The sequence below is a fragment of the Lagenorhynchus albirostris genome, chromosome 7, assembly GCF_949774975.1.
Source record: "Lagenorhynchus albirostris chromosome 7, mLagAlb1.1, whole genome shotgun sequence".
Taxonomy (NCBI): domain Eukaryota; kingdom Metazoa; phylum Chordata; class Mammalia; order Artiodactyla; family Delphinidae; genus Lagenorhynchus; species Lagenorhynchus albirostris.
This window is the reverse complement of record NC_083101.1, coordinates 43,431,015-43,457,823: the sequence shown is the minus strand read 5'-3', so window position 1 is coordinate 43,457,823 and position 26,809 is coordinate 43,431,015. Positions and strand designations below refer to the sequence as shown.

The window sequence follows — 26,809 nt, the reverse complement described above, 5'->3', positions numbered from 1 at the left end:
ACAGTAGGTCACAGCTCCTTGTAGGATGGCCCTTTCTACCCAAAATTCTCATTCTGGGTTCTGGGAATCACCACCTCCCCTCACCCCGAGGCCTAGGAATAACAGCTGTTCTGTTACTGTTCCTGGGTTATCACACTATTCCTTGTGAGTTCCTCCCAAGTTGCCACCATCTTTGTAAACACTCCCTTTATTAAATATTTCTCCAATTACCCTTATTCGAATGTGTCAGCTCTTTCCTGCTGGGTCCCTGATACGCTAGTACATCTTGCTTTCAAAAGCCATGACTTCTTATCTTCCTCAAATGCCATCAGTTTTCATAAAGGTCTTTTTTTTCTCACATCAGTTTTGACATTTTGCTATTCCAGCTGGAGAAGTACCTTGGATTTTTCCTCAAGCTAGAAGCCAACACAGTACAAAAGGGCTCCCCTGTGGGTGTTCCTCCTACAAGACAGCTGAGTTGTACCACCGCGTCTCGGCACTCCTGGCTTTTTCTCACTATAAAATTCCTCACCGCAAACAAGCACCATATCTATAGATATGCAGAAAACTTAAATGTACATTGAGAGGCCTGATTCCCTCGCCTGCCTCTGGCCTCTAGCCACTGGAGCTGGTCCCACACATCACAGATGGAGAGCAGCTTACTGACGCAGCAGTAGCCGTCATGGACTTGCTGAGGTGGGAAATGCGTCATGGACTTGCTGAGGTGGGAAATGCGTGTTCAAGCGGGAAAAAGAATTCAGTAGGTCACATGACAGTATGAAAAGTCAGAGGTGAGTTCTGACTCAGTTATTCTCAAAATCTCTCTTTGGGAAACTTTGGCTATTAAACTTGAGGTACTTTTCCATGGGACAATGGGAGAATAGGAATAAACACATCAACCTACAGAAGTTCCAAAAAATTATCTAATTGGCAAGCACTGGGCTAGAAGAGAGAAGACTTCAGTTCAAGTCCCAACTTTACCACGATCTCATTTCTGGATGATATTAAACAGCTCACTTATTGAGTCAGTTTGTTCACCTATGAGACTGGCATAATAAAACTTGCCATGTCTATCTCAAATGGAAATTGGATGGACCCAAGAACATAACACATTAGTCTAGCTACCAGCACTTACTGGAAGCCTGCTCTGGGAAGGGCTGGCCAGAGGCGCAGAGGCGGCTGGGGTGGGAGTGGGATGGGAGTGGGGAGAGACACCAAAATAGACTTTTGATGATACTTAATTATCAGCACGTAGTCACCAAATAAAATGCACCAGATGATAAAATATAATTACAAAAGTAAATGAACGCAGAGTCAGTGCCAAGTTTGGTCTTCCAGGTTTGGTTCAGGGCAAAGCCAGGAAACAGTGAATAAACAAGGGAACACTGTCGTTTACAGAGTATCAGTTTACCTTGGAGAAAGGGCAAACGTTTGGAACTGGGATAGAGCCCATTCAAACAGCAAGACCGAGAGAGGGGGGGTAGTGTGTGCTCAAAGAGTGTGATTCTTCTGACAGCCCAAACATATCATTACCCGGCCTCGAGAGAAGGAGTCAAAAGATTATCCCGTCACCCGTTTTTCATTTCCAGCATTCACATGGGTGTAAGACCCAACGTACTAACTCCTCAGCCGAAAGTCATAGACAGAAAAAGCTGATTTCAGAAGGTCTCATGAAAAAACATAAAAGGATCTTCTAGTGGTGTCACTCACAGGGAGAAAGACAAATTCTTTTCCACAGTCTTGTCAGACAGAAAAAAAAGCCCAAAGTTACTAATTTTAAAAGAACAAAAGAATGCACAGAGATCACCGTAAGAAGCAGGTCACGGGGAATATGAAATCTATTGTGTTTAAATGTCATTTTTATTTTAGGGAGTACCAGATAACTCACCTCGCAGAAGTAGGAGACAATGGGATTGACATATACACACTACTATATATAAAATAGATAACTAATAAGGACCTACTGTATAGCACAAGGAACTCTACTCCATACCCTGTAATGGCCTATACGGGAAAAGAGTCTGAAAAAGAGTGGATATATGTATAACTGACTCACTTTGCTGTACACCTGAAACTGACACAACATTGTAAATCAACTGTACTCCAATAAAAATTTTTTAAAAAGATATAGCTCCATAAGTATAAGGATTAGGTTACTTCTAAATACTCTGTTTCAAACGTACATGTGACAAGAGCTCCCCCTCCTTTCCATCCCTCTCCCTCCTTCCTCCCCCACTGCCCTCTGCTGCATGTATCTACAAAGGTTGGACAAGTATTGTCAATTTTCTTAGTCCTCTTGGAAATTATTTACTTCCATCACCCTGTACAGCTATATCCTTGCCCCACACCTACAGAAAGCCAATATATTTGTATAGCAATGTACTTATACAATTCCAATGGTGAGTTTACAAACGTTAATGGTTCCATGCTCTCTTAGCATGTAGTTCAGGCTTCTGCATATAACCTCTGATAATGTTATGTGGCAACTTGGCTAGGCTACGATGCCCAGTTATTTGGTTAAACACCAGTCTAGATGTTGCTGTGAAAGTATTTTTTAGATGTGATTAACACCGAAATCAGAAGACTTTGAGAAAAGCAGATTACCCTCTGGAATGTGGGTGGGCCTCGTCCAATCAGTTGAAGGCCTTAAGAGCAAAGTCTGAAAGTTTCCTGAAAAGAAAGGAACTCTCCTCAAACCTGCAACACAGAGACTCTGCCTAAGTTTCCAGCCTGCTGTCCTGCAGAATTCTGACTCAAAACTGCAACAACTCTTGCCTGAGTTTCTAGCCTGCTGGCCTGTCCTACAGAATTCAGACTTGCCAGCCTCAAACTGTGTGAGCCAATTCCAATTCCTGACAGGAATTTCCCCTCCCTCCCTCCCTTTTCTCTCTCTCAGACATACATATTTCTCCTATTGGTTCTGTTTCTCTGGAGAACACTGACTAAAACACAATGACCCTTTCTTCACATGACAGTCTTGCAACCATGCCTTCCTTAAAGTAAATACATACACGGTTCTTTGTTTTAAGAAAAGTCTGTGTGCTGCAGATGACTCTGTAGATGTTCTCTGTGACCACACAGGAAAGCTCAGGCATATGCATCACTGTATGGGGTATTGGCGCGCAATCCTTAGCTGGCGGGTCTACAGCTGGAGGATGACCAAGCTGTTGGCAAAAGCCTCTGGGAAGATTGATCCTAGGGAACTAGAACACAGTGCTGAAGATCTCACGGGAGATTGTTTATCTCCAGCACTCATAACAAGTTTTGTTAACAAGACACAGTAGGTGAGGTACGATGAGAAAAGGTGTCTTTCTAATGCTCCCTCAGATTTTGAGAATATGGCTTACTGCTCTCCAAAACAGTGTGGCTGGCTGATGTGAGGGCAAGAAGCCAATTTGTAGATGGTGTGTCATCTTGCATACACTATCAGCCTACTTTCATTTTTGAAGACCAGGTTTTAATTTTTTTTTTTTCAGGACAGTCTGGATTTTGGTCCTACGATGAGATTATGCATCAGAAGATGTCTCCAGGTTTTTGGCCTGGAGAATATGGCTATCTTATTATCATAATGCTTCTGTGATCGCCTTCCTGTCTCCAGGATTTTCTTTATGTTACTCTCCTCAGTCAACTTGGATGGCCTCTCACCCCCTTTCTCCACCTTTCCAGACTATGAGCTTCCTTTAATGCCTATCTCAAATCGCAGTTCTCAGGACCGCAGTATGACTTTTGTGGACCTTAGTCACTTTTGCCTTCACGGGCTCCTTCTCTCACTCAAAACAGAACAGAACAAAAACCTAAAAATTTGCTTCACATCTGCATTGGTAGAAAGAAATGTAATCCACACCGGAATATAATCCACATAGGAATATAATCACTTTTTCTTTTAATTTTGAAAGAAATTCAAAGCTTCTCATGGGCCTTTTAAAATATCGTGGGCCCTGGGCACTCTGCCTCCTGATGCTGCTGGATGATAAGTCATCCTCGTTCCTCCTCCATAAAAGTATCCTATACAGATGCCTCTCTCTTAACTTATTAACATAGAGAGGCACAAATTCAAATCCCAGCTTCTTCACTTTCTAACTATAAACCAGAGCAAGTGATTCAAACTTTCTGGACATCAGTTTCCTCTCTTGTGTAATTCTTACCTCATACAGTTGCCATGGTAACGTGAGACCCTGCATATAGAATGCTTAGTACCTGGTCCAGAGCAAATGTCCATTAACTGGTAGCTATTTATATTTAACCTGACATTGGTCATCCACTATCTTGATTTAACCATCACACTATTATCTACCTTTTCACTTATGTTTAACTCCTGTATTAAACTAAACTCCTAGAGGAATGGGACTAAGTTTTAGACCAGCAGTTCTCAAACTACTGTGCATCAGAATCCCCTGGAGGAAGTGTTGAAACAGATGGCTGGGTCCCACCCTGAGTTCTTGATTCGGGAGGTGTGGGGTGGCGCAGGTAATACGCCTTTCTAGCAAGTCTCCAGGTGATGATGAGGCCTGCTGGTTTTAGGGCCCCATTTAGAAAACTACTGTTTTAGATAACTCTGCACCCTCCCAAAATCTAGCACAGAGAAAAGCTTTCAAATACTTCAGAGTAAATTATTTAGGCAAAAGGTAACACAAAATCCAGCGGGAAAATCTGTCCCCTCCCCCAACTGTGAGAAGATTTCCATTACTTCAGGGGCTGGGCAGACAGAGATGAGCAAAGAAATCTCATTAAAAGAAAAGGGGCAGGTTTCCCTGGTGGCGCAGTGGTTGAGAATCTGCCTGCTGATGCAGGGGACACGGGTTCGAGCCCTGGTTTGGGAGGATCCCATATGCCGTGGAGCAACTAGGCCCGTGAGCCACAACTACTGAGCCTGCGCTCCACAACAAGAGAGGCCCGCGCACCGTGATGAAGAGGGGCCCCCGCTTGCCACAACTAGAGAAAGCCCTCGCACAGAAACGAAGACCCAACACAGCAAAAATAAATAAATTACTAAACTCCTACCCCCAACATCTTCTTTAAAAAAAAAAAAAAGAAAAGGGGCTAGTGGCACAATTGAACACTGTCATCTGTTGGGTTTCAGGGGCATGTGCAAAATGCAGACAAGAAGCCAAATAACAGCTCAGCCAACTCGAGGCTGCCTGTGTTCTGAGCTCAATCTATAACGGTGCCAGCAGGGCCGCTGGGATCCATCTGCTACTCTCTTTTTGATAACAGATCTGAGGTCCCTCTGGAAGGAAATAGCTTGACAGGAAGAAAGAAAGATTAGGCCAACTGAAAATGTCTGGATTTACGAAGCTGCACTTGAACGTGGCACAGCTTTTAACTCTTTACGGCACTTTGCTAAACGTCAACATACCCCTGCTATTCTTTCTGATTTCTCTGTCCCTTTCACGGAGACATGTGAATGCCAAAGCCCTCCTGGACACTTTCTGTTTATACATAAATTAAGGTCACAGGATTCAATAATGAAGGAAGCCTTGAGATCCTCCAGCCCAACGCACCGATTTTATGGACGAGGAAACTTAAGCCTAGGGTTAATCCTAAAATACGTAACTGGTAGTGGTAGAGCCAGGCTGGAATCCAGCTGCTTTGATTTGCAGTGGGTATGTAGTGTGTATAGTCCTTTATGCTCCTAAAATGAGTAGGAAAATGATATCCTAAATGTCCATCAACAGACGAATGGATAAAGAAGATGTGGTACATATAAACGATGGAATATTACTCAGCCATTAAAAAGAATGAAACAATACCGTTTGCAGCAACATGAACGGAACTAGGGATTACCATACTAAGTGAGGTAAGTCAGAGAGACAAATATCATATGATATTACTTGTATGTGAAATCTAAAAAAAACGATACAAATGAACTTATTTACAAAACAGAAACAGACTCACAGACTTCAAAAACAAACTTACAGTTACCAAAGGGGAAATGTCGAGGCGGGGAGGGGATAAATTAGGAGTTTTGGATTAACACATGCACACTACTATATATGAGATAGATAATCAACAAGGTCCTACTGTATAGCACAGGGAACTCTACTCAGTATTCTGTAATTACCAATATGGGGAAAGAATCTGAAAAAGAATGGATATATGAATAAATGAATCACTTTGCTGTACACCTGAAACTAACACAACATTGTAAATCAACTATACTCCAGGATAAAATAAAAATTAAATTTAAAAAAAGAGTAGGAGGGCTTCCCTGGTGGCGCAGTGGTTGAGAGTCCGCCTGCCGATGCAGGGGACATAGGTTCGTGCCCCGGTCCGGGAAGATCCCACATGCCGTGGAGCGGCTGTGCCCGTGAGCCATGGCCGCTGAGCCTGCGCGTCTGGAGCCTGTGCTCTGCAACGGGAGAGGCCACAACAGTGAGAGGCCTGCGTAACGCAAAAAAAAAAAAAAAACCACCAAAAACAACAACAACAACCAAAAAAACCGGAAAAAAAAGAGTAGGAAAAAGATATCTTTTCTCCACTATATTTTTTTTTTTTGCGGTACACAGGCCTCTCACCGTTGTGGCCTCTCCCGTTACGGAGCACAGGCTGCGGACGTGCAGGCTCAGTGGCCATGGCTCACGGGCCCAGCCGCTCCACGGCATGTGGGATCCTCCTGGACCGGGGCACGAACCCGCGTCCCCTGCATCGGCAGGCGGACTCTCAACCACTGCGCCACCAGGGAAGCCCCTCCACTACATTTTAAGGAGGAAACATGATTTTCTCCTTTACTTAGGTTACTTTTCACAACATGCCCTTTTGTCCCTGGAAGCAGAAGGGCTTTATCAGAGCAACCGAAGAGAAATGAACCACCATAAACAGTTTTAGCAGGACCTGGAAACTTGAGGGCAGAGACAATGTCCATTGGTTACCCAGAAACTTGGCCAGAGCAGATTCTCAAAAACCGAATGGTGAACGAACGAATGAATGAATTTCTGGTTTGACGGTTATTTGCCAATTTTTCAGTCAATTAAGGAATGAATGTTTCACATTAAGGTTTAAGCCTGCTGTGGATTCTCCTCGTTCTTTATTAGTAAGTTAGATGCTTACATGAAACCACAATCACCTTTTCCGTACGATAGGCAGTGTCTCTGCTGGAAAAGTACAGGCTTTGGAGGTGGAAATTTTTGAATCCCAGAGTGTTCACTCTGTTTACTTAACTCTAGGCAAGTTACAGAAACTTTCTGAGCCTCAACTCCCCTCCCCCAACCAGTATGTGTAAAATAAAGATAATACTACTACTTGAGGGTTTTTGTAAAGATTAAATAAGATAATGTGTGCAGACTGCCTTGCACTATGAGTAAATGTGTGTGTCCTCTCCCCTCCAGCACCAACTGCCTATTTAAGGGTAATATAGGTATGGAGTAGGTGAAGTAAGTGTAAGTATCAGGAGAGTAAGTATAAGACTTTGGATGGAAACTGAAGGGACTTTTTTGGCTGAAAAGGTACGCAAATCATCATCATCATCATCATTATGGTTACCCAGCAGCTGCTTTTAGGGATGATGTGCTTTGAAATAAATATAAGCAAAGCTCCTATCATCTAGGTATTCTTCACATTCCATAGTCCCTCACCATTTCCCCAGTTTCCAATAAAACAGTTTTCAGGAAAAAAAATAAACTGAGCTTTTTGCTTACCCTTTTGTTCTTGGTTTCCTTGTTCTGGGCTCAAGAAACTCTGTCTCCTCCTCCATTTCCGTGTCAGGGATTATGTTCTTCTGAGAAGACTGGGGGGAAAGCATTTCCCATTCACTGTCATGGGTGACAGCCTGCAACGTAACTGTATCGGGGCCAGTCCTGCCTTGGCTCATGCTTTTCCAGGATTGGCTGTCCGGGCCAGAGGCTTCCTCTAGTGCTGAAGATTCTAGAGGCTTCATCTCTCCCAGGATCTGCATTTGGGGGCCCTTACCCAAGCTGTGATCAGAGGCTGGCTCCACAGCCTTGCCAGACCATCCAGGCCCTGAGTCCCTAGTCTCCGATGATGCATCACCAACCTCACTACAGCCCAAGACCATCCAACTCTGGTCTTGCCTAGGGCTTTCAAAAGATGATCTCTTACCATCTTTGGAAGACATTCTCTCTGCAGAGAGATGAATGCTTTCATTTAAGGAAGCAGGGTGATGTGTGTCTGGGAAGCATGCTAACTGAGTTCCTGGCGGCCCCGTTTCTTCGGAATCTATGTGAAACTCTTCTAATTCCGACGTGATTTCTCTGGCCTCACAGGCCTCTGGCTCTGGGGGTGAATTTTCTTCGTGCTTTACAAGTATGTAATCCATGTGCAGTGCATGATGATCTTCATTCTTCTCAGGGTACCTTTCTCCCCCGTATTCTGATTTTATGTGCTCAGGCTCTTTGGTAGGAATTATGTTTTCTTCTTCCAACTCTAATATCCCCTTGCTGGTACCTAGAAGTGGAAGATGAAGGTGAGAAGGAGAGAACAAGGCTTAATTAACCCACCGCGTGACTTGTGATCTTTGCAAATGATCTATCTAAAGAGAGAGAGTTCAAAAAACATTTTTATTTTGTAGAGCTGTTTTATTTTCTCAGACCCTCTCAAGGATACTTATTAGACAAGCGGTAGAAATGACTGCGGTAAGGCAGAACTTGGTTAAGCATGCACTGCAAATGTAGTTAGTTCCTCTATAGCCACATTGGCAGGGAGAATGTGTTTTACAAATGCGTAGATTGAAGGAAAGCAGCAGTTTCTTGAGGGTGGAGGAATGAAAGGTTTCTTACCATTTGGTGGTCCTATGTCTCCACCTGCTGGTGAATCTGAATGATCTGTTTCTACTTCCCAGTCAACGTTTGATGGAGACAACTCAATGTTGGCGTCGACTCCGACAGGCAAAGAAATGGACTCAGGGTCTTCATGAACATGCAGCACAACCAGCTGGCATTCAGGCTGTCTGTTTGTGGCCTCAGCGTGGTTTTCCTTGTTTCTTTCAGCAGGAAGGGAAGAAAGCAATATCTCCGTGGCTTCGCTCCCCAGAGGCTCATTCTCTGGAGTTCCAGCTTCCTCTGTGGTTTCGACACCGGGAGTAGGTTCCGTGAGATAGGACAAATCAAGTGGAGGTGTGTAAGGTGCCAGCTCTTGCTTCAGGGCATCTTCCAAGGGAGGGTCACCGCCATAGACAAAGTGTTCAGGCTCTTTCATTAAATCTTCATCAATGTTTTGGCCCACGACTTCATACTCAGAATCACCCCACGAGGCTTCAGAGGAACAGATATCTTGCTTCCCTGCCTCCCCATCAAATGGCATTTCAGGATTTCCTTCTGATAATGTCAGTTTACTCATGTCATCTGTTGTTCCCGTGGATGTGTTGAGACCTGAGATATCGCTGAAACTGTGGTCAAAGGCATCCAGACAAGTGTCTGAGGCTAGCAAAGTATCAGGAACTGTGGCAGGATTCTCAGTAGCAAAAGCTTGCTCCCGGTCCGACGGGCCCCCTGCATCGGTCTGATTCTCAGGAGAAAAGTCTTCTGATACCCAAGAGCTGTTGCTATCCACAGTTGGCTCTGGGTGAGTTACACAAGTATCAGTTCCCACGTTTTCAAGCACTGGGATTGTTCTGTCAGTGGGTTCCAAAATTGGTGCTCTATCTGGGTTGGCTCCCTTTTCTGACGCTTTTAAACCTGTAATGTTCTCACATTTGTTTATTTCGGAAGGTTCAGGAGAACCTTTGTGAGAGGCAGGTTGAGATGAGTCATTTGTGTTTGCCTGCTCGCTGATTCGAGGCAGCGGAATTGCGTTTTCAGAAGATAGTTCCGAAGTATATGGGACAAATTCCCGCGCCGGCTCCTGACTGGCTTCTTCATCTCTCTCTGGCTCGGTGGGATAGAACTCACTGGATTCCCCTTCAGGCCCCATCCCAGCACTAACGTGCTGCTTCGTCTCTGGCTTTGCTTCATAATCGTGACATACATCAGGGCTGTTGGAAGCCTGGGAATTGCTGTCGTGGTCGCAGTGAGTCAGTATATCAGGATTCTCACCATCTGTCTTCACACCGAAGGGTTGTCTCACACCCATCCACAAGTCGGGCGAAGCTGAGGCCAGTTGCCCACCCTCTTGGAAGCTGCCGTGTAAAATGTCTGGAACAAATGCACCTTGGGGGCCCTCACTAGGGGTAGAGTCGTCCCGTTCAGAGCCTGACTTCTTTATCAACTGGGTGGAAGAACTGACAGCAGGGAAATCTTCAGGTGCAAGGCTTGAATCTGTCATTTCACTGGGGCGTGATTTTTCTTCTCCCCACCAATCTGTTTCTTGACACTCAGGAGTTGATACATTAGACATAATGCATCCATCTTCATCTGTGTGAGTAAATGTTGGGTCTGGCTGGTTGCAGACAGACAGCACTGTATTCTGACACTGCTCTTGGGTAGGTATTTCAGAGGTGAGTTTGTCACTGGCAGAAGACATGGTCTGTTCTCTGGAATCCTTGTCTTTCATTTGGTCTGGTGTTACGAGCTGGCTAAGCTGACCAGCTTCTGGCTCTGGTTGCCTTGGTTGAATGTTCCAAAGTGGCTCGTGGGCATTCTCGCCATTATTATCCAGAAAGTGTGACTCGTGTTTATCACCGAAAGGATCGGTACAGTGCGTTTCCAGGGATTCAGTATCACCCTGAATGGGTACTCCCCAGGGATCCACGTTTTGGCGTGGTGAGGAGTTCACCTCTAGCACAGCACTTGAGTTAGATAATTCCCCTTCAAATGCCCTCTCCGTTGGTCGCCCTTCCTGTAGGGAGGCGTTCCACCACTCCGTGCTCTCAGTGGAGAAGCCAGCCATTTCCAAATCAGAATAATTTTCGTTCTTTAGTTCAGCTTTGGGAGGTATTTGCCATATGGCATCTCCCGTCCTCCCCGTTTCTGGAGAAGACCTCGTCTCCTTCTCCACTGCTGTAACCTGTATTTCAGTCTCCTTTAGTGGCAAGAAATTCCCATGATCAGGGCTGCTTTGTTGATTGTCAAAGAATGGGTTTGACTTATTCTCATTCTCTGCTGGTTCTGGACTGCCTGTATAGGCAGAACATTCCTCAGACTTGGGATCAGCTGTGGCCAAGGACTTATCAGATTCATTCAATGAATCCCAAGCTCTGAGTTCACTCTGAGCAACCTGGCAAGTGGCTGAACGGATCTCTTTCTCCACTGACTCTTCGTCGCCTACACTATCATCATCAGAACCTGAGCTTGTTGAAATGGGCTTGGCGTCCTCTTGCTGCACAGTTTCAGGAATATCACATTCACTTTTTTCCTGATGGCTAACCACTAGATTTCTTTCCTGATATACATCTAAATATTCAGAATATTTGCCTGTCTCAGGGCTAGACAAAGAGGAAAAGGAATCACCATCTATTGAGTCATTCCAAATCTCTAAATATTTAGGAACATTGTGATCTAAGCTCTTTTCAAACTTGTCCATTCTGTTTTTCTCCAAACCCTTCATTTCGGTATTTACTTCTACTTGACCATCAGTAGTAATTAGTTCAGATTCTTGGTCATTCTGTGTATTCCAATCATCTTGGTTTTCCTTCTGATGCCCAGTATCGGGTCCTTGGTCCCAGGAAGGCAATGCAGCCGAAGAGTCATTTAGGTCAGGACTGGATGCACTTGAACGTGTATACTCACTAGAAATACTGTCTCTGTCATCATTTCCTGACAAATTGGCTCCTGGAGGGCTGTTTTCAGTATTCTTAACTTCGAGATTCTTAGTTATCTCAGAACTTGTGCAGTTGACCTGCACATCACTGTCTTTAGGGCCATCCCAAAGGTCAAGTCCTTGGGGACATCCATAAGGTAGGTCTTGGCTCATTCTCTCTGGCTCCAGAATGTTACGTTCTTCAGCTTCCTCCACATCCACTTCAGGTAGAGATACACTTATTGTGGAATTCAGCCCACCTGAAATTTCAGTAGTTTCACCTGGATTTCTGTGACTCGTGAGGTGCTCTTCACAGGTCTCTTTTGCCTGCAGGTGATCTGTGGACACCTCTGTTTGCACATCACAGGGGTCTGGAGTGTAAGACCCCTTCTCATGCTCTAATACCTCCTGGGGTTCCTCCGTTTGAGGAATGGAAGTGACTGAAAGAGAGCTGATTTTGCCTGATTCATTGGAGATTTCTGGAGGGTCAGATGCAGCTGGGGAAGGGCATTCCTGGCCACCTTGCCCTCTTCCAGAAGCCCCTGAGCTTCCGTCCATCAGCTCCTCCTTACTGGGGCACTCCCTACCAGCGGCTCCATGGGATTCCATCTCACTTTCCTTTTGTCCATAACTGGGACCCCTCCAGGGATCTGAGCATGCAAAATGCCCTGAATTCTCAAGTCTGGTCACCAGATATGCCATATCACTTGGTGGGGTTCTCCTGCCTGTGTCCTGCTTCTCAGGACCAAGTGTTTCTGACTCACTGGCTCCAGAGGCTTCCAGCATGTCTGGGATGTGACTGTCCTGAATTTTTTCTAATGAGCTGGACGTTTCAGGAGGTGATTTGCTTTGTTCTGGATCTGTAACGTACGATGGGCCGGGTAACATTAATGATGACATGGCGTTATCTCTCATGACGGAATCCCAAATACTATTCGCGATCAGCTGCCCGCTTTTTTCGTTCAGCATGTGATATTCGTCGGGAGCAGTGTTCAAGCTGTGCTCAGAAGAGGCAGGGAGTTCCCAATCCACCTGATTTGCTTCCTGAAACTCCACGCTCCAGGGTTCTACCTGTCTCACTGAAAATCGGGTTTCGGGTTCGGAACCTTCAGCCATGTACCCCTGTGCCTGACCTTCACCGGTGATGGCCACGGCTGCACTGCAGTCATCCCAGTCCAAGTCGTTGTCCATATCCGAGATGGTCGCAGTAGACTGAGTGTCCTCCAGAATCACTCTGTTCCACAAGTCGAGATTGTCGGGGGCCGCCTGGCAGGAGTTGGCGCCGCTGTGCAGAAGTGTGAGCTGCCGGTTTGTTTCATTGTACAGCTGCATCATGCTGGGGTCGTCGTAGCTGGACTGGCTGCTTTCCCCAACGTCATCCTCCACGGAGGTGTTCTGATCATCGGTGGGCTCTGCTTTGAGCAAATCTTTATCTGGGCTGTGAGGGGCGTTTATTTCAGAGCTACCATCTGCGTGAGGTGAAGCCCACATTTTCAGGTTCCCAGGACCTGAACTAATTCTATTTCTAGGCGGCTGCTCTGGGGACTGAGGAGGCATGTCAGCATCCCCTGAGGTACAGTTAGCATCTTGTGACTCGAAACCTGCCTCGTTAGCAAATGGCTTGTCTCTGGTTTCTTTTTCGTCTCCAGCAAATGTTGGTGAAGTACAAGAGTCAGAGGTGGAGTAGTTGGTATCTAAGGGGGATGGCACTGAATCTTCCCCTACGTTGGATGCACTGTAATCGGAACATTTATAGGATAAGAAGGAATCTTCCCAAGGTGCTAGGACATCTGACCCTCCTTTCTTGTTACCCTCCTCAAAAAGGTTCCAGGAATCTACATTTTCGTACACCTTCCCCCTAAGTTTTGCATCCACGAAACCATTCTGATCATCCTTTACTGGCTTAGAACTATTCCATGCGTGCTCCAGATCAGACCTGGGATTTCCAGATACAAGAACATCATCCCCGGAGTCATGGTTCTTCTTGCCCCAGATCTCTGGAACTGCTTCACTATTTGCATCACTGGGCGAACTGTCTATGAGGTCTTCTGAAGGGAAAGAAAACCCGCTTTTTGCCATGGCCCACTCGTTTGGGTCCCTCACAGAAGGTGTCTCACCACTCATGGGGTGCAGATTCCAGGTATTTTTCAAAGCTTCGGCGTCATCTTCTTTAGCAAATGCTCTCCAGGCTGGGAATGACGCTGCAGCAGCTGGTTCCCCGTCATCCGTGGGATTTCCCCATGGCTCAGGCATGGCTGTGGGTGAGCGATCGGAACGCCACAAAGCAGCAAAGTCTTCTATCAGGTGGTTTGTTCCCTGAGGAAAAGCATTCGGCAAATGCGAGTTTTCGGGGGACATATCCTGAAACTGCAAGTTTTTCTCATTTTGGTCTTGAATATTATTGCTGCCCAGCCCAGGCTGACCAAATTCTGACTCCCAGGGATTTGACTTTGGGAAATCAAGAGTCTTGGGTTGAAATATAGAATCTGAGGCTCTCCTATCAACTGGGCTGGGCTTATGATCTTTCCATGACTCGGGGCTCTGGAAGACAGATTCCTGTTCACTGGAACTCCATGCATCTACAGTGTTTCTAGACTCAATCTCCAAACCACCCCACCAGCTGCTGCACCGTGCCTGGGCTGGAGGTGGCCCAGTGTGACCCGTGTTGACTGTTTTGGGGGTCATATCTTCTGAAGAGAGTAGAGCTGGTTCTTCAGTGGATGGTGAGCTCTCCACAAAGCTATTCATAGGTGTTGGTGGGACCCTCCTTCCAACATTTTTCAGACTTTCTGGTGAAGGAGATTCATCTTCCACAAACCCTGTCAGGCTCAAATTTCTTTCAGAATTATCACGGGGACTTTCTTGTCTCTGGACAAACTCCTCATCAAATTCCACAAGGCTATCTTTGCCAGTCCCTGACAAAAGAGAACTGGATGAATAATTCGACACGTCCATCCCTATCTCATCAAGTCTTTTAGGCCCCGTGGCAAGCTGTCCTTCTGATGAATCGCTGTTGGGGAAGAAGTCATCTGTTGGGGAGTAGTCTGCAGAATGGGAAGATGGTTGGGACTGCCCAGAAACCATGGGTGCTGGGTCAAAGTTGAAAAGGTCAAAGGATTCACTGTGTTCTCCAGATGGGGCGTGCTCCTCCGCTACTGCCCCTTCAGGGATGGGACTGTAGGAGTCAAATCCTGGGAGGAGGCTGTGGTGAGGCCCAGCACCTTCTCCCACTGGACTGTCATCACTGAGGAAAACTGAGCTCTCCTTGGACGAGCGACTGCTCCTAATGGTGGCCAACCCGCTATCCGGGCTAACGAGGTCCACGTTGACATCCACCTGGGCCTGGTTAGAATCGCTGAGATCGGGAGGGTTTTCCATGAAATTCACGGAGCTGGGCTGTGGCTCTATGTCAGAACCATACAACTCCATAATCCCGGAAGACCCCTGGGAGAGCGGGGCGCTGCCTGCCACTGCTTCTGTGGAGGATGTCCGGCTGTTAGAGGCCATCTCTGGACACCTCCTATTGATGACTTCCTTGACCAGGAGAACCACGTGATCACAAGTCACTGAGGGGTTCTCCTGCTGATACACCAGGATCTCGTCGCAGCCACATTCAAAGGGCTCCAGCTCCAGGCGAGGGTTCCGGCACTCTTCCAGTTCACAGCAAATCTGTCGGGGAGGCACAGGGATTTGTGTGAGCACTCAGGCTCTCTTAGCTCTTTGCAATTTGTCTTTCTTAATTTTTTGTAATGTAAAATTAATCTGTGTTCATCTGTCTAGAAAGAAGACAGAGAACTGAGAATTGTATAACATAAAATATGGAAAGTCCCACTTAACATACCACCAATGCTTTCTTTAATCCTACCAAATTGGCTTTTTGTTGAACCCAAAATCATATAAAACCTTTCCTCAGTGTAACTTAATACCATCTTCCAACAGGAGTAAAATTCAGCTTTGCAAAAGCGAGAGATAATGCTGGTTGCTGACAAAACTAGGGGAAAAGTATTGGAATAAGGGAAAATGGGGCAGAAGGAAGGCTCTTGTTGGTAGCAGGCAGCCAGGACCTGCTTTAACCTCTGAAAGCCTCAGAAGGCAAAGGAGAACGTAGGAAAGAGAAAGCAGCTACCAGGGGCAGCTTACTCAACGGCACTCAGGCCCCAACTGTCTCTTCCTGCCCCAGGAAGCATCTATACGGGGCCCAGGACAGACAAAGCTGGCTTGGAAGGCAGGGAGATGTGTGATGGTCAGTGTGAGGCCAAAACTGGGCTGTAGCTCTATGATTGTTTTAGGAAATGTTGAAGGTATTTTGCACACTGGGCATTTGAAATGGCCCCATAGGATTAGTGGAGGCAATAACAACAACAACAACAACAATAATAGTAACAACTACAGAGCTCACATAGATAGTAATAATAATAATTAACATTTATTGAATGCTTTCATATGCCAGGCACCGTTCTAAGGGTTTTATGTGCATTATCTCCTTTAATCCTCACCATAATTCTACAAGGTAGGAACTTTTTTTTTTTTTTTTGCTGTACACGGGCCTCTCACTGTTGTGGCCTCTCCCGTTGCGGAGCACAGGCTCCGGACGCGCAGGCTCAGAGGCCATGGCTCACGGGCCCAGCCGCTCCGCGGCATGTGGGGTCCTCCCGGACCGGGGCACGAACCCGTGTCCCCTGCATTGGCAGGCGGACTCTCAACCACTGCGCCACCAGGGAAGCCCTACAAGGTAGGAACTTTTTATCCCCATTTTTCCAGTGAGGAAATAGACAGGAAGCTTAAAAACTTGACCAACAACACACAGCTAACAAGTGATGGAGCCACATTTTGAACTCAGGCAGTCCAGCTGCAAAGGCTGACCCTTAACCAACTGGGACCACATGGCCAAAGAAGGATTCCTCTAGAGCAGTCTTGACTTTGTGTTGCTCAAGATTTCAAGGAGATGTCTCTTGGGCAAATGGGTGGGGAGGGTTGGGGTGGGGGCCGAGGAGAGACAGGGTGGAGTCAACTCAAGGGCTTCTAACCTCTTCATCCACTCTTCTACTTCTGTCTGTTTTAGATTAACCAATTTCTAGATTGATTTGCTACAAAAAGTGATTTGAAAACCACTGTATTGGAGGCTTAGGAGGCCTAAGTCCTGTCCCTAGGAAACCAGTGACCAAAGATAAAATTCAGCTTTGAAACTCAGTGCAGAGCAAAGCACTAAAAAAGCCACAGGCTAGTGATGCAATTCACAGATGTATGTGGGTCAGAAGGGTACCAAAAGCATCTGCAGCAGGAGAAGGGGGCTCATTCATATCTGGACTTGAGGGGGCACAGAGAGGCTGGAGAGTGACTTCAGTCATATATCAAGAAATGGATCTCTTGGGGGACAGAAAGTGAGGATGTCAAAGAAGGGAGTTGAGACTTCACCTCTAGCCACCTGTGGGTAGACCAGTTGTCTAATCCATTAGTGAGGAAAGATAAGTGATGAAATTGTTCTATCTCCATGTCATCCATATTATAATGAATTACATATGTTCTCATATTAGTTATTAAATGTACCTGCTTTGGCATGCCCACTGCCCTATTTTCATTAATTTTGTCTATTTCTTTTTGCGGTACGTGGGCCTCTCACTGTTGTGGCCTCTCCCGTTGCAGAGCACAGGTTCTGGATGCGCAGGCTCAGCGGCCATGGCTCATGGGCCCAGCCGCTCCGCGGCATGTGGGATCTTCCCAGACTGGGACACGAACCCGGGTCCCCTTCATCGGCAGGCGGACTCTCAACCACTGCGCCACCAGGGAAGCCCAATTTTGTCTATTTCTTATATTTCCAAAGCCTTGGGTTAAGACTCTGTTCTCAACCAAGAAGATCTGACTGATTACCCAATCAGAATTTTAGTACCTGGAGAAAAATGGTTGTTTTTTTTTTTTTTTTTTAACATATATGAATGTTTTTCTCAAGACATATCCAAGGTGTCAGCGTGGTTGTGGTCAAAAAACTAACTTGGATTAAAGCTTCAGAGAACAGTTACTAAACACTGGACACCAAACAGATGTTTAGTCAGGGACTAAACTTTGTTATCACCAGGTGGCAGTCCTCAAGGAAAACGGTACCCAAAGGAGGACTAGCCCTTATTGGGTAAAAAGAGATATGATCTTTCTCTTTATGAATTCAGCCTAGAAACGAAACAGTTATGGGGCTCTTTTAAATGCCCCCATGTGGGGTGAAGGGAGTCAAAAGGTACAAACTTCTAGTTATAAAATAAACAAGTCATGGAGATGTCACGTACCGCATGGAGACTATAGTTAATAATACTGTACTGCGGATCTGAAAGCTGCTAAGAGAGTGGAGAGTAGTCCCCATCACAAGAAAAACCCTGTCATCATGTATGGTGATGGATGCTAACGGGACTTATTGTGGTGATTATTTCACAACATATACAAACATTGACTCATTATATTGTACACTCCAAATATAATGTTACCTGTCAATTATACCTCGATTTAAAAAAAAAAAAAGCCAACTTTTATCTCACTGGCAATTCTATTTAGATGATTTTTTGGTAATACAGCACCAAAACTAAAAACTAAAAATCTGAATTAAAGTACTGAAAACTAATTAATTAGTTAATTAACTAATATAGCATTGAAACTGAAAACTAAAAATCTGAATTAAAGCACTGATAAATAAATAAATCATTAACTAACTAACAGAATGTGTAAAATACCCCCAACATTTCTTAAAATTCAAACTCTAGGACCTTATCTCTTGTCAGCAGTCCATGGCCGTCTTCTACTGCATGTTCTGAGAGCCAGCAGGAGGGGAGATGCAGTGAAATGTGCTGGGTCAGGGAGGTCCTTACCTGATTGCACACCTCTAGGTTCTCAGAATACACAGCGATCTGTCGTCTGGGCTGCTGCTCCTCCGACAGGTAGTTGGCCAAGAGGATGAGGACATCAAAACCGAACTTGTCTGAGAATGCTTTCAAATCACTGGTGATACTGCTGTGAAACGTACAGTCCTGAAACAACAGTCAATTTGATATTAATGTCAAACTGCCCAGCTCTGGGGAGTTGTGCCACAAATTTGTCCAGTCTTAGGATGTATTACCACTGATACTTATTATTAGATGCAAATGAAATAAACACTTTGCTTTGAGAAAGTTTGGAAATTTTCATGCTATGGCTTAAAATATACTTTTGCTTTTTTTGTTTTGTTTTCCTAAACCAGGAAAGGAAGGCATCTTTGCTATTATTATTAAGAATAGTTTATAGAGGAACAAATAGCTTAACATCTTTTTCCTAAAATGTTTATTCAAATACTGACTTTGTAAAACATACTTTTCCTTTTATTGTTCATAGGACATAGGAATGTCTGAATATTATTATTGATACAACCTACTAGAAAAATAGGAGGAAGTTATTGTTCTTTTCTATAATTGTTTTCTAATGGTTATCATTAACTCCAAGCAGAATTCCTAAAGATGGATTTAGCTGAGTCTACTGAATGCCTTTTATTCCAGTGTAGAAGTCTAGGAGATTTGTGTTAGGGATGTGATGTCAGATCTGCTTGCTCTAAGTGGTAGCTAAGGAGGAATGAATAACTGTGGAAAAGGGAACCATTACCGCAGAGTACCCAGACCTGTGACTCACATCATCTGTGGAAATTTTCTGGCCTTTTCGAGTTTTATTAACTACAATGAGAACCACTTTGTCAGCATGGTTGTCTCTCTTTCTTTAAAAAATAAGATAAAATAAAATACACTGAAGACCATATCTTAGCCCCTAGCATAATGCATGGCATATACTAGTTGCTCAAGAAAAGTTTGTTGAATGACTGGAGAGACATATATACAAAATCAACCCGTGCTACATAATCCTTTATCATAGTGTATATATATATATATAATAGCACATGTAAATGACAATCATATAATCATCCACTGACAGTCCACTGCTCTACTCAGTGAAAATCACCATGACGTGCATTCAAGAGATACAAAGAATTCCAACTTTTTTCTGCTTACGAAGTCATCAGAATTATGCATGCCACTGGTAAAACATTAAAGCAGTACAGAAATGTGTCCCATAGGAAGTGGAAGTACCACGTACCTCCTCCTCAGATAACTATGATGAAGAACTAAACAGTGCAGTGCATATAGGTGCAGATTTTTTTCATGTCCAGATTAATGTTTGTATATGGTAGCCCTTTGACACTTGTGGATTTGATATTTGTGGCTTAGACTATTTACTAGCCACTTAAAATGGCCGTAATACATGTACTCTGTAATTCTGCTGAGCCAAATCTCAAGGTCGATGAGGTTCCCGAGAGGGCACACAAGAAACCTGGCAGTTGGGTGGGCCCAGCCCATCACCAGCTTCCATGCCTCTAGGAGCCTTGTTGTCCACTCCTGAGGCCACTACTCTCATTAGGCATCTTCAGTTACAAGGTGCACATGGGAATTCACAAAGATCTCAGGATATATTGCTGATGAATACAAAGGATCTATCGCACTGACTTGGTAATGAAATTTATCATGCTCAAATACAATAGCTTTTGGAAGTATGCACACGGTCAGCTTTCATGCTTTTAATTTATTGTCCAAGTGTCATAATAATAATCATCTTTAGGTACTTCAAAAAAATTAATTCACCCACAAAAGAAGTAGATATTTAGAGTGAGCTTTTAAAAAAAATTGGACCTATTATACACAATGTGCATTCAATAGATATAATTATTTCAAATCATCATTGGTATTAACCATCAAGAACCTCAATGCTGAGCTTTTTGCCATTAAGAATTGTAAATGAAGATATGGTCCCAAAGGAAAACAATAATGGACAACTCCACGTACATCTTATCTCCAGTGACTGAAGCCTTTGGCACAAGAAAACTTACAATTTTCCTTTCAAAATATTTTTTTCATTATGTACATAAACTCATTCCCCCCAACATATTTATAAACCTTTGAAAGAAGACACACCATTTCTAAGAGATTTTCACATACAGTAACAATTATCATGACACTCCGAGCTGTGTCACTCAAACAAGAGAAGGCTGGTTTTACTGGTACCTCAGCACAAGATTAAGATTCAGTAGAATAAGCATTATTCAAAGCCATACTTGTGGAACATTTGCTATTCAAAAATGTTGGCTGAGCTCCAACCTGTTTGGATTCGTCTGTGTTAGGGACTTCCGTGGTGATCTAGTGGTAAAGAATCCGCCTTCCAATGCAGGGGATGCAGGTTCGATCCCTGGTTGGGGAACTAAGATGCCACATGCTGCGGGGCAACTAAGCCCATGCGCCACAACTACTGAGCCCGCGCGCCACAACTAGAGAGAAGCCCGCACACCGCAACGAAAGATTCCACATACCTCAACAAAGATCCCGCATGCAGTAATAAACACACGGCACACGGTTAAAAATAAAAAAATTAAATTAATTAATCAATTAAAATTATGGCTCTAGGAGCTTGCTAAACTCAAGTCCAGCGGCACTGGCACTGTCGGGCATCTTGTTAGAAATGTAGAGTGTCGGGTCACACCCCAGACTTACTGAAGCAGAATCTGCATTTCCCACAAATCCTAGGCAATTCAAATACACATGGAAATATGAAGAGCACTGCTCTAGGGAGCCATTTTTAATTCATATATTTTCCTGTGAACCAATCCTTTGGGCTCTCTCAATGCTGTCACAGGACTTTTACTGACTCAGGCCCTTAGCTCCTTGCCCCTCACACCAGCCTCATCATAAACGTCACCCTGGGGTGTGTCTTTCTGGGCCGCTTTGTTAGAGGTTCTCATTTAGCAGCCCAGGATTGGGTCCAAGAATCTGTAATTCCATTATGTATCTCAAGTGATTCTTAGAATCAAGCTGCTTTGAGTAATACTTCCCCAGTTTTCCCCTGGGTGGCCCCGAATTCCACAGGATCACATGAGGTATTGATAAAACAAAGATTTATGTGAAGCATTTAGGCATATTAGAGAAATAAAATACTTACATTTTACAGTCACCCCAAAACAGACTGTCAACAACTATGTCCTATCCACCCCAATAAAATTGCCCAAACCAGATTCAATCTCACTGGCTTTAGGATAATGTCAGGAGTTTCATGTTTAAAACAGAATCAAACAAGGGAATGAGTAAGATTCTTCAGGAATCCGGGAGGCAGGGTCTGTTTGTTCTACTTTTATGCCGGTGCTGTTTGCATAGGGCATAATTTATTATTGTCTTCTAGCTACGCAGGGAGTCATGTGCTGTAACAGCTCTTATGTTGCTGACAAGCTAGGCTGGCCCTGAATAAATACCACTTCATCATCAATACAACCCAACTGTAGATACAGGTTGGCATTTTATTCCCCCCATCTGCCTTCTACCTGATAAATTACTGTTTTAGTTACGAGTATACAAATACTATTTGTTAATCTGCTCAAACGTCTCCAAAATGTTTTCCCTACCTTAAGTTAAAATTTTATATATATATATATACATACATACATATATCTCCCACTCAATTTGCCAAAGGTTTAGAAAAGAAAGGAATCCTACCTTCATTTACCACCTAACCCCACCATCCAAACTTCCACGTTTGAAATATGACCCCAGCCTGAGATTGCTGCGTGGAATTTAGGAAGTTACTTTACTAATCATTACACCTGGGAAATGACTGGCCAAAACCCAGACTATTCCGACACGCCAGTTAGGAAGAATGGGGAAGTGTTCCCTGTCAGTCTTCTGTCACTCATGGACGCAGAGATTAGATCATTAAACATTTTTAGAGGTCATGAGTTCTTTTGCTTCAGTAATTCCTAGTTTTGAAATGAGTAGGAAGACCTGAAAACGTAGGGAGAAAAAGGCTTTGTTATTTCCTGGCCAAAAGCAAGGTGTAGATCTCAAGGGCCCTAAGAAGAGGTTGATGATCATAAGGGCAAAGGGCAGGAAAACAGAAATGATAGGGCTCTATTTTAACTAATATGACAACCAAGATAGTGATAGTGTCCAACAGATTTACTACATTAGTGGTTGAAAGTACTTGGACAAATGCAGTGGAAAATTCCATTCTCTCACAAAATTCTATTTTATTGATATTTCTTATTCCATTGCTCTGAAAATTTTAGTTTTCATTCTATACACGGATAGCTTTAGTGCATCACATGAAATAAAAGTGATCTAAATAATGTCTTATACACATCTGAGTCCTTAAATGGGCATATTGTTTGAAAGAGAAAAACCCACTCTCCTTACATTGCTCATATATTTATATTTCTATTGTCTTCTGAATCCCTCCTGTCAGGTTTCTGCCCCCATCATTCCATTGAAACGGCTCTTCTCAAAAGTATCAATCATTTCCAGGTCACGAAATCCCAAAATCTGTTTCCTGTTCTTACTCTAATTAACTTCTCCCAAGAATCTCAAGAGGTTGATCTTCCCTCCTTCTTGAAATATTTAACTCCTTCACTTTCCTGTCATTGCGCTCTCCTTGTTTTTCTCCCAACTCACTGGCTACTCCTCAGTCACCTTTGCTAGTTCCTCTCCCTTAGTCAACCTCTAAATGTTCCTAACCCCTTTCTCTTTGTCTATACATTCTCCTTAGTGATTTCATCCAGTCACATGGCTTTCAAACCGCCTATCTGCCAGTGACAACCAAATCACATCCACCTGAACACTAACCTTGGTTATCCATGTGATACCATCACATCAATGTCTAATAAGCATCTCAAATAAAATACAACCTACCTCCACCCCAGTCTCCTCCGTAGCATCAAATCGCACCACCATCCACCCAGTTACTCAAGCCAAACATCTAGGAATTGTTCTTGATTCCTTTTTCCCCCCACATTCTTCACATAATCCATCAGCAAATCCTGTTAACTTTCCCTCTAAAACATATCTCAAGTCCAGACACTTCCCTCACTTCTTTCCATCTCTGTTAGTGTCGTAGCCACAGTTGCCATTATCTCTTCCCTGAACTTGGGTGATAGCCCTTCAACTGGTCTCCCTGTAGCCGCTCTTGTCTCCTCTCCCTGCGATCAGTTCTCCACACGGGACCAAGAAAGAGCTTTGAAAAAATGTAACCAGAACCATGATATTCTTCTGCTTAAAACCCACTCAAAAGTTTCTCAATGGAATAATTATTATTTACATCGCTTTATTTGTTTTAAAACAGGGAAGAGCCAGGTTTAATGTCCTCGAGACTGAGTTCTTATAAATCAATGAGAAAAAGCAGACATAGCAATAGAAAAAACAGTTGATGAACGTAAAAGACAATTTACAATTGAAATACCTGAAACCATTAACAAAGAAATCCTCTCATAAGAAAATGTTTCATCTTCTCTTTTCCTGTAATTGGTAAATATGGCTGAAGGGGCATCCTCATACACTGTTAGAAATATATTCTAAAGAAATAATCATATATACACACAAAAGGTTTGTGGACAAAGCTATTCACTGAATTATTACTATAATAACTAAAATTTGAAACAGTCTAAATATCCAACAATAGAGAACTGGTTCAATAAATTATGGAACAGTAACATAAAAGAATATTATGTTGCTATTAAAAATCATGCTGTCAAAGAATACTTAATGACACAAAAAAAGATCATAGTGTAACGTAGAAAATAATTTCTATAATCATAAATTAGGATGTCATTTCTATAGTTATTCAACTAATATAAGGGCCCTTGAAGTTAACATATGATGGATATTAAGATACCTTGATATTAAAGTTGTCATAATTTAGCCAAATTGCTAATCTATAATCTGATTGTGTCTCTCCACTATTTTAGGGCACTCTCTCCAAGGTTCCTAGTAAAGACTTCGGAGGTTAACTCTGGCTTTGCCATTCACTAGCTGGGCTCCTTGAGTGAGTTTCTCTCATCTCTCTGAGCCTTAGAGTTCCTCATCTGTAAACCCTCACCTCATAACACTGCTGTGAGTACTAAGGACATATGTGTATCAAAAAGCAGGCCCAGTGTTTGGCATATAGTAGACAATAAATGTTAAATCCCTTTCCTTTCCTGATTCATCAACTATCAAAAGGTCGTTCTTAGGATTCATGGGAGTAATTTGATTCATAGAAAGTATTTCACAAATTCTTGGTACGGGAACTGAATATTCATATTACAATTTCTTACCTTATATCCTTTATAATACTGTGAACTTTTAAATGATAATCACACACATCTTTTAAGTCATTAAAGTGATTCACATGTAAAATTCCTAGATGTGAGATGACAGAGGAAGTTACATATGAAGCAAAGTCATTTAAAAAGTAATATAAGATATAAAAACTCTGGGTCAGGCAGTGTTTATCTCATTAATGGATCCTTTATCCTTAATTCCAAGTTAGACTCAATGAATGAGCTTCTGTTTGCCACTATACAAATAAAGCAACAGAAAAATGTGTAGTGATTTTTTTCCTTTAGCCACATCACCGTGGATAGAGCCTTTTGCATCATTCCAAGTGCCACACTACCTTTGAGACAGGCTGGGACCTGGGACCCTTTGCTGCAGTGCTTGCACCTGGACAAACGTCTCCTTGAGCAACCAAATTCAAAGAAACTACAAGGGACTAAAAATAATTGTGTACATGGGCAGCTGGGGCCCAATTATGGACAACAAGATCCAAAAACCTAAAGAAAACCCAAACACCCAACTGCCACTTCTGAAGAGCAGGGAGCAAAAACAGGGGGTTGGGAGCAAAAGCAGGGTACTGCGCATGCCCCCTGCACTCAACACCACGAAAGGGGTGGGCAGACCACCTAAGCCGCCCCTCTGGCCCGACCCCTGGACACACCCCTACCCTCACCCCATGTAAGGAACCAGCTTGTCCCTGCCCCCCACCCCCGCTTCGGGGAGCGAGCAAGGGAACCTGTTACTTGTTTTCCCTCTCCTGCTCCTGCAGCAGGGGCCCCATTAAAGCCTTGCCTGAATTTCTTGTCTGGCCTCTTATCAATTTCTGTTGATTAAGGAAGACCAATAACCCTGGTCAGTATCACATTCAATGGATTTTATTCCTCGTGCTAGTACTCGTCCCATTTAGGTCCAGTACTCTGGACTACACACGTAATCCAAAACAGTTGTCTCTCTTACAAATTAAATATATTGAGTAATGCTTTTATTAAATAAAAGAAAAATAAATTATTTTCTGATGTCATGGAGAAGCTATTCCCAGATTTATTATGTCTGAAATTTTTTTCTTTTTCCAGGAAATAGAAAAATCAAGTGAGGAGATATAACCTGTAGGTAGGATGCTTGTATAAAAATCATGACCAAGATTAAAACACAAGCTCATACAGCTTCATCTTTGAGAACAGTGAGTCTTAGAAAGATAGTATGACAGTCCATAACTACCTTGTAAGCAAAATGGTCAGCATGGATTGCTGAGTTACTGCAATTTACGAGTAGAGTCTGACATTTATACTCTGCATAGATTTACTTCTAGACTGAGGACTATTTTATCAAGATATATGAAAAATGCTGAGGTATGTACACAAAAGTTCTTACTGAAAGCTTCATGATTTATGCTACCAAAATTCCATTATGATGTTTAAAATATTCAGCAATAATAAAGTCTGATAATTTTGACAGGAAAATGATTTATGAGAACAGAAAATGCATAAATTAAAGAGATTTGATTCATTCTGTCTTTTTGTACGCTTTAATTGGTAAGCAAAGATATTCCCCATGTTTTTACCACATGTTATTTTAAAAAAACTCTATGGTTCTTATTTCTATAAGCTAGCAAGGCATTTTACTACTAAAAACTTCACTGGGTCTATTTCAACTATATTATGCATCATATTTTGAAAATAGAGCCAAGCAGTACACGTTATCATTCAAAAAGAGAGCCCTTTCATGAAAAGATTTTGTGAAAATTAAATATTACAATATAGAAATGAATAACAAATATATATATTTATTAGTTTTCATTTAAACCAATAGTATATTGCCTAAAACGATTTCCTCACACACTGCTTCTGCATTAAGCACTCTGTTAAATGCTTTACATCATCTCATTTAAACTTTAAGATGGCCAGATGATGTTGGTAACGTTATTTCTGTTTTGCATTGAGAAAATGGAGGGTTTAGAAGGTTAAGTAATTGATGTTACACAGCTCACATGTGTAAAAACAGGACTTGGTCCCAGGTGAGTCTGACTTCAGAGCTCAGGTTCTAACCTGTATGTTATTCTCAAATGAAATAATTCTTGA

General features: G+C 43.2%; 1 protein-coding gene across 1 annotated transcript in view; it reads right to left on the bottom strand.

The window, feature by feature from the left end:
- PRUNE2 (prune homolog 2 with BCH domain) overlaps window positions 1–26,809 on the bottom strand; it is a 269,696-nt gene that overhangs the window by 81,933 nt on the left and 160,954 nt on the right. The window contains exons 7-9 of the mRNA XM_060154956.1: window positions 18,456–18,614; window positions 8,712–15,276; window positions 7,614–8,379 (exon numbers count right to left, since the gene is read on the bottom strand). Coding sequence (XP_060010939.1) covers window positions 7,614–8,379; window positions 8,712–15,276; window positions 18,456–18,614 — 7,490 coding nt within the window. The remainder of the gene's footprint in view (window positions 1–7,613; window positions 8,380–8,711; window positions 15,277–18,455; window positions 18,615–26,809) is intronic.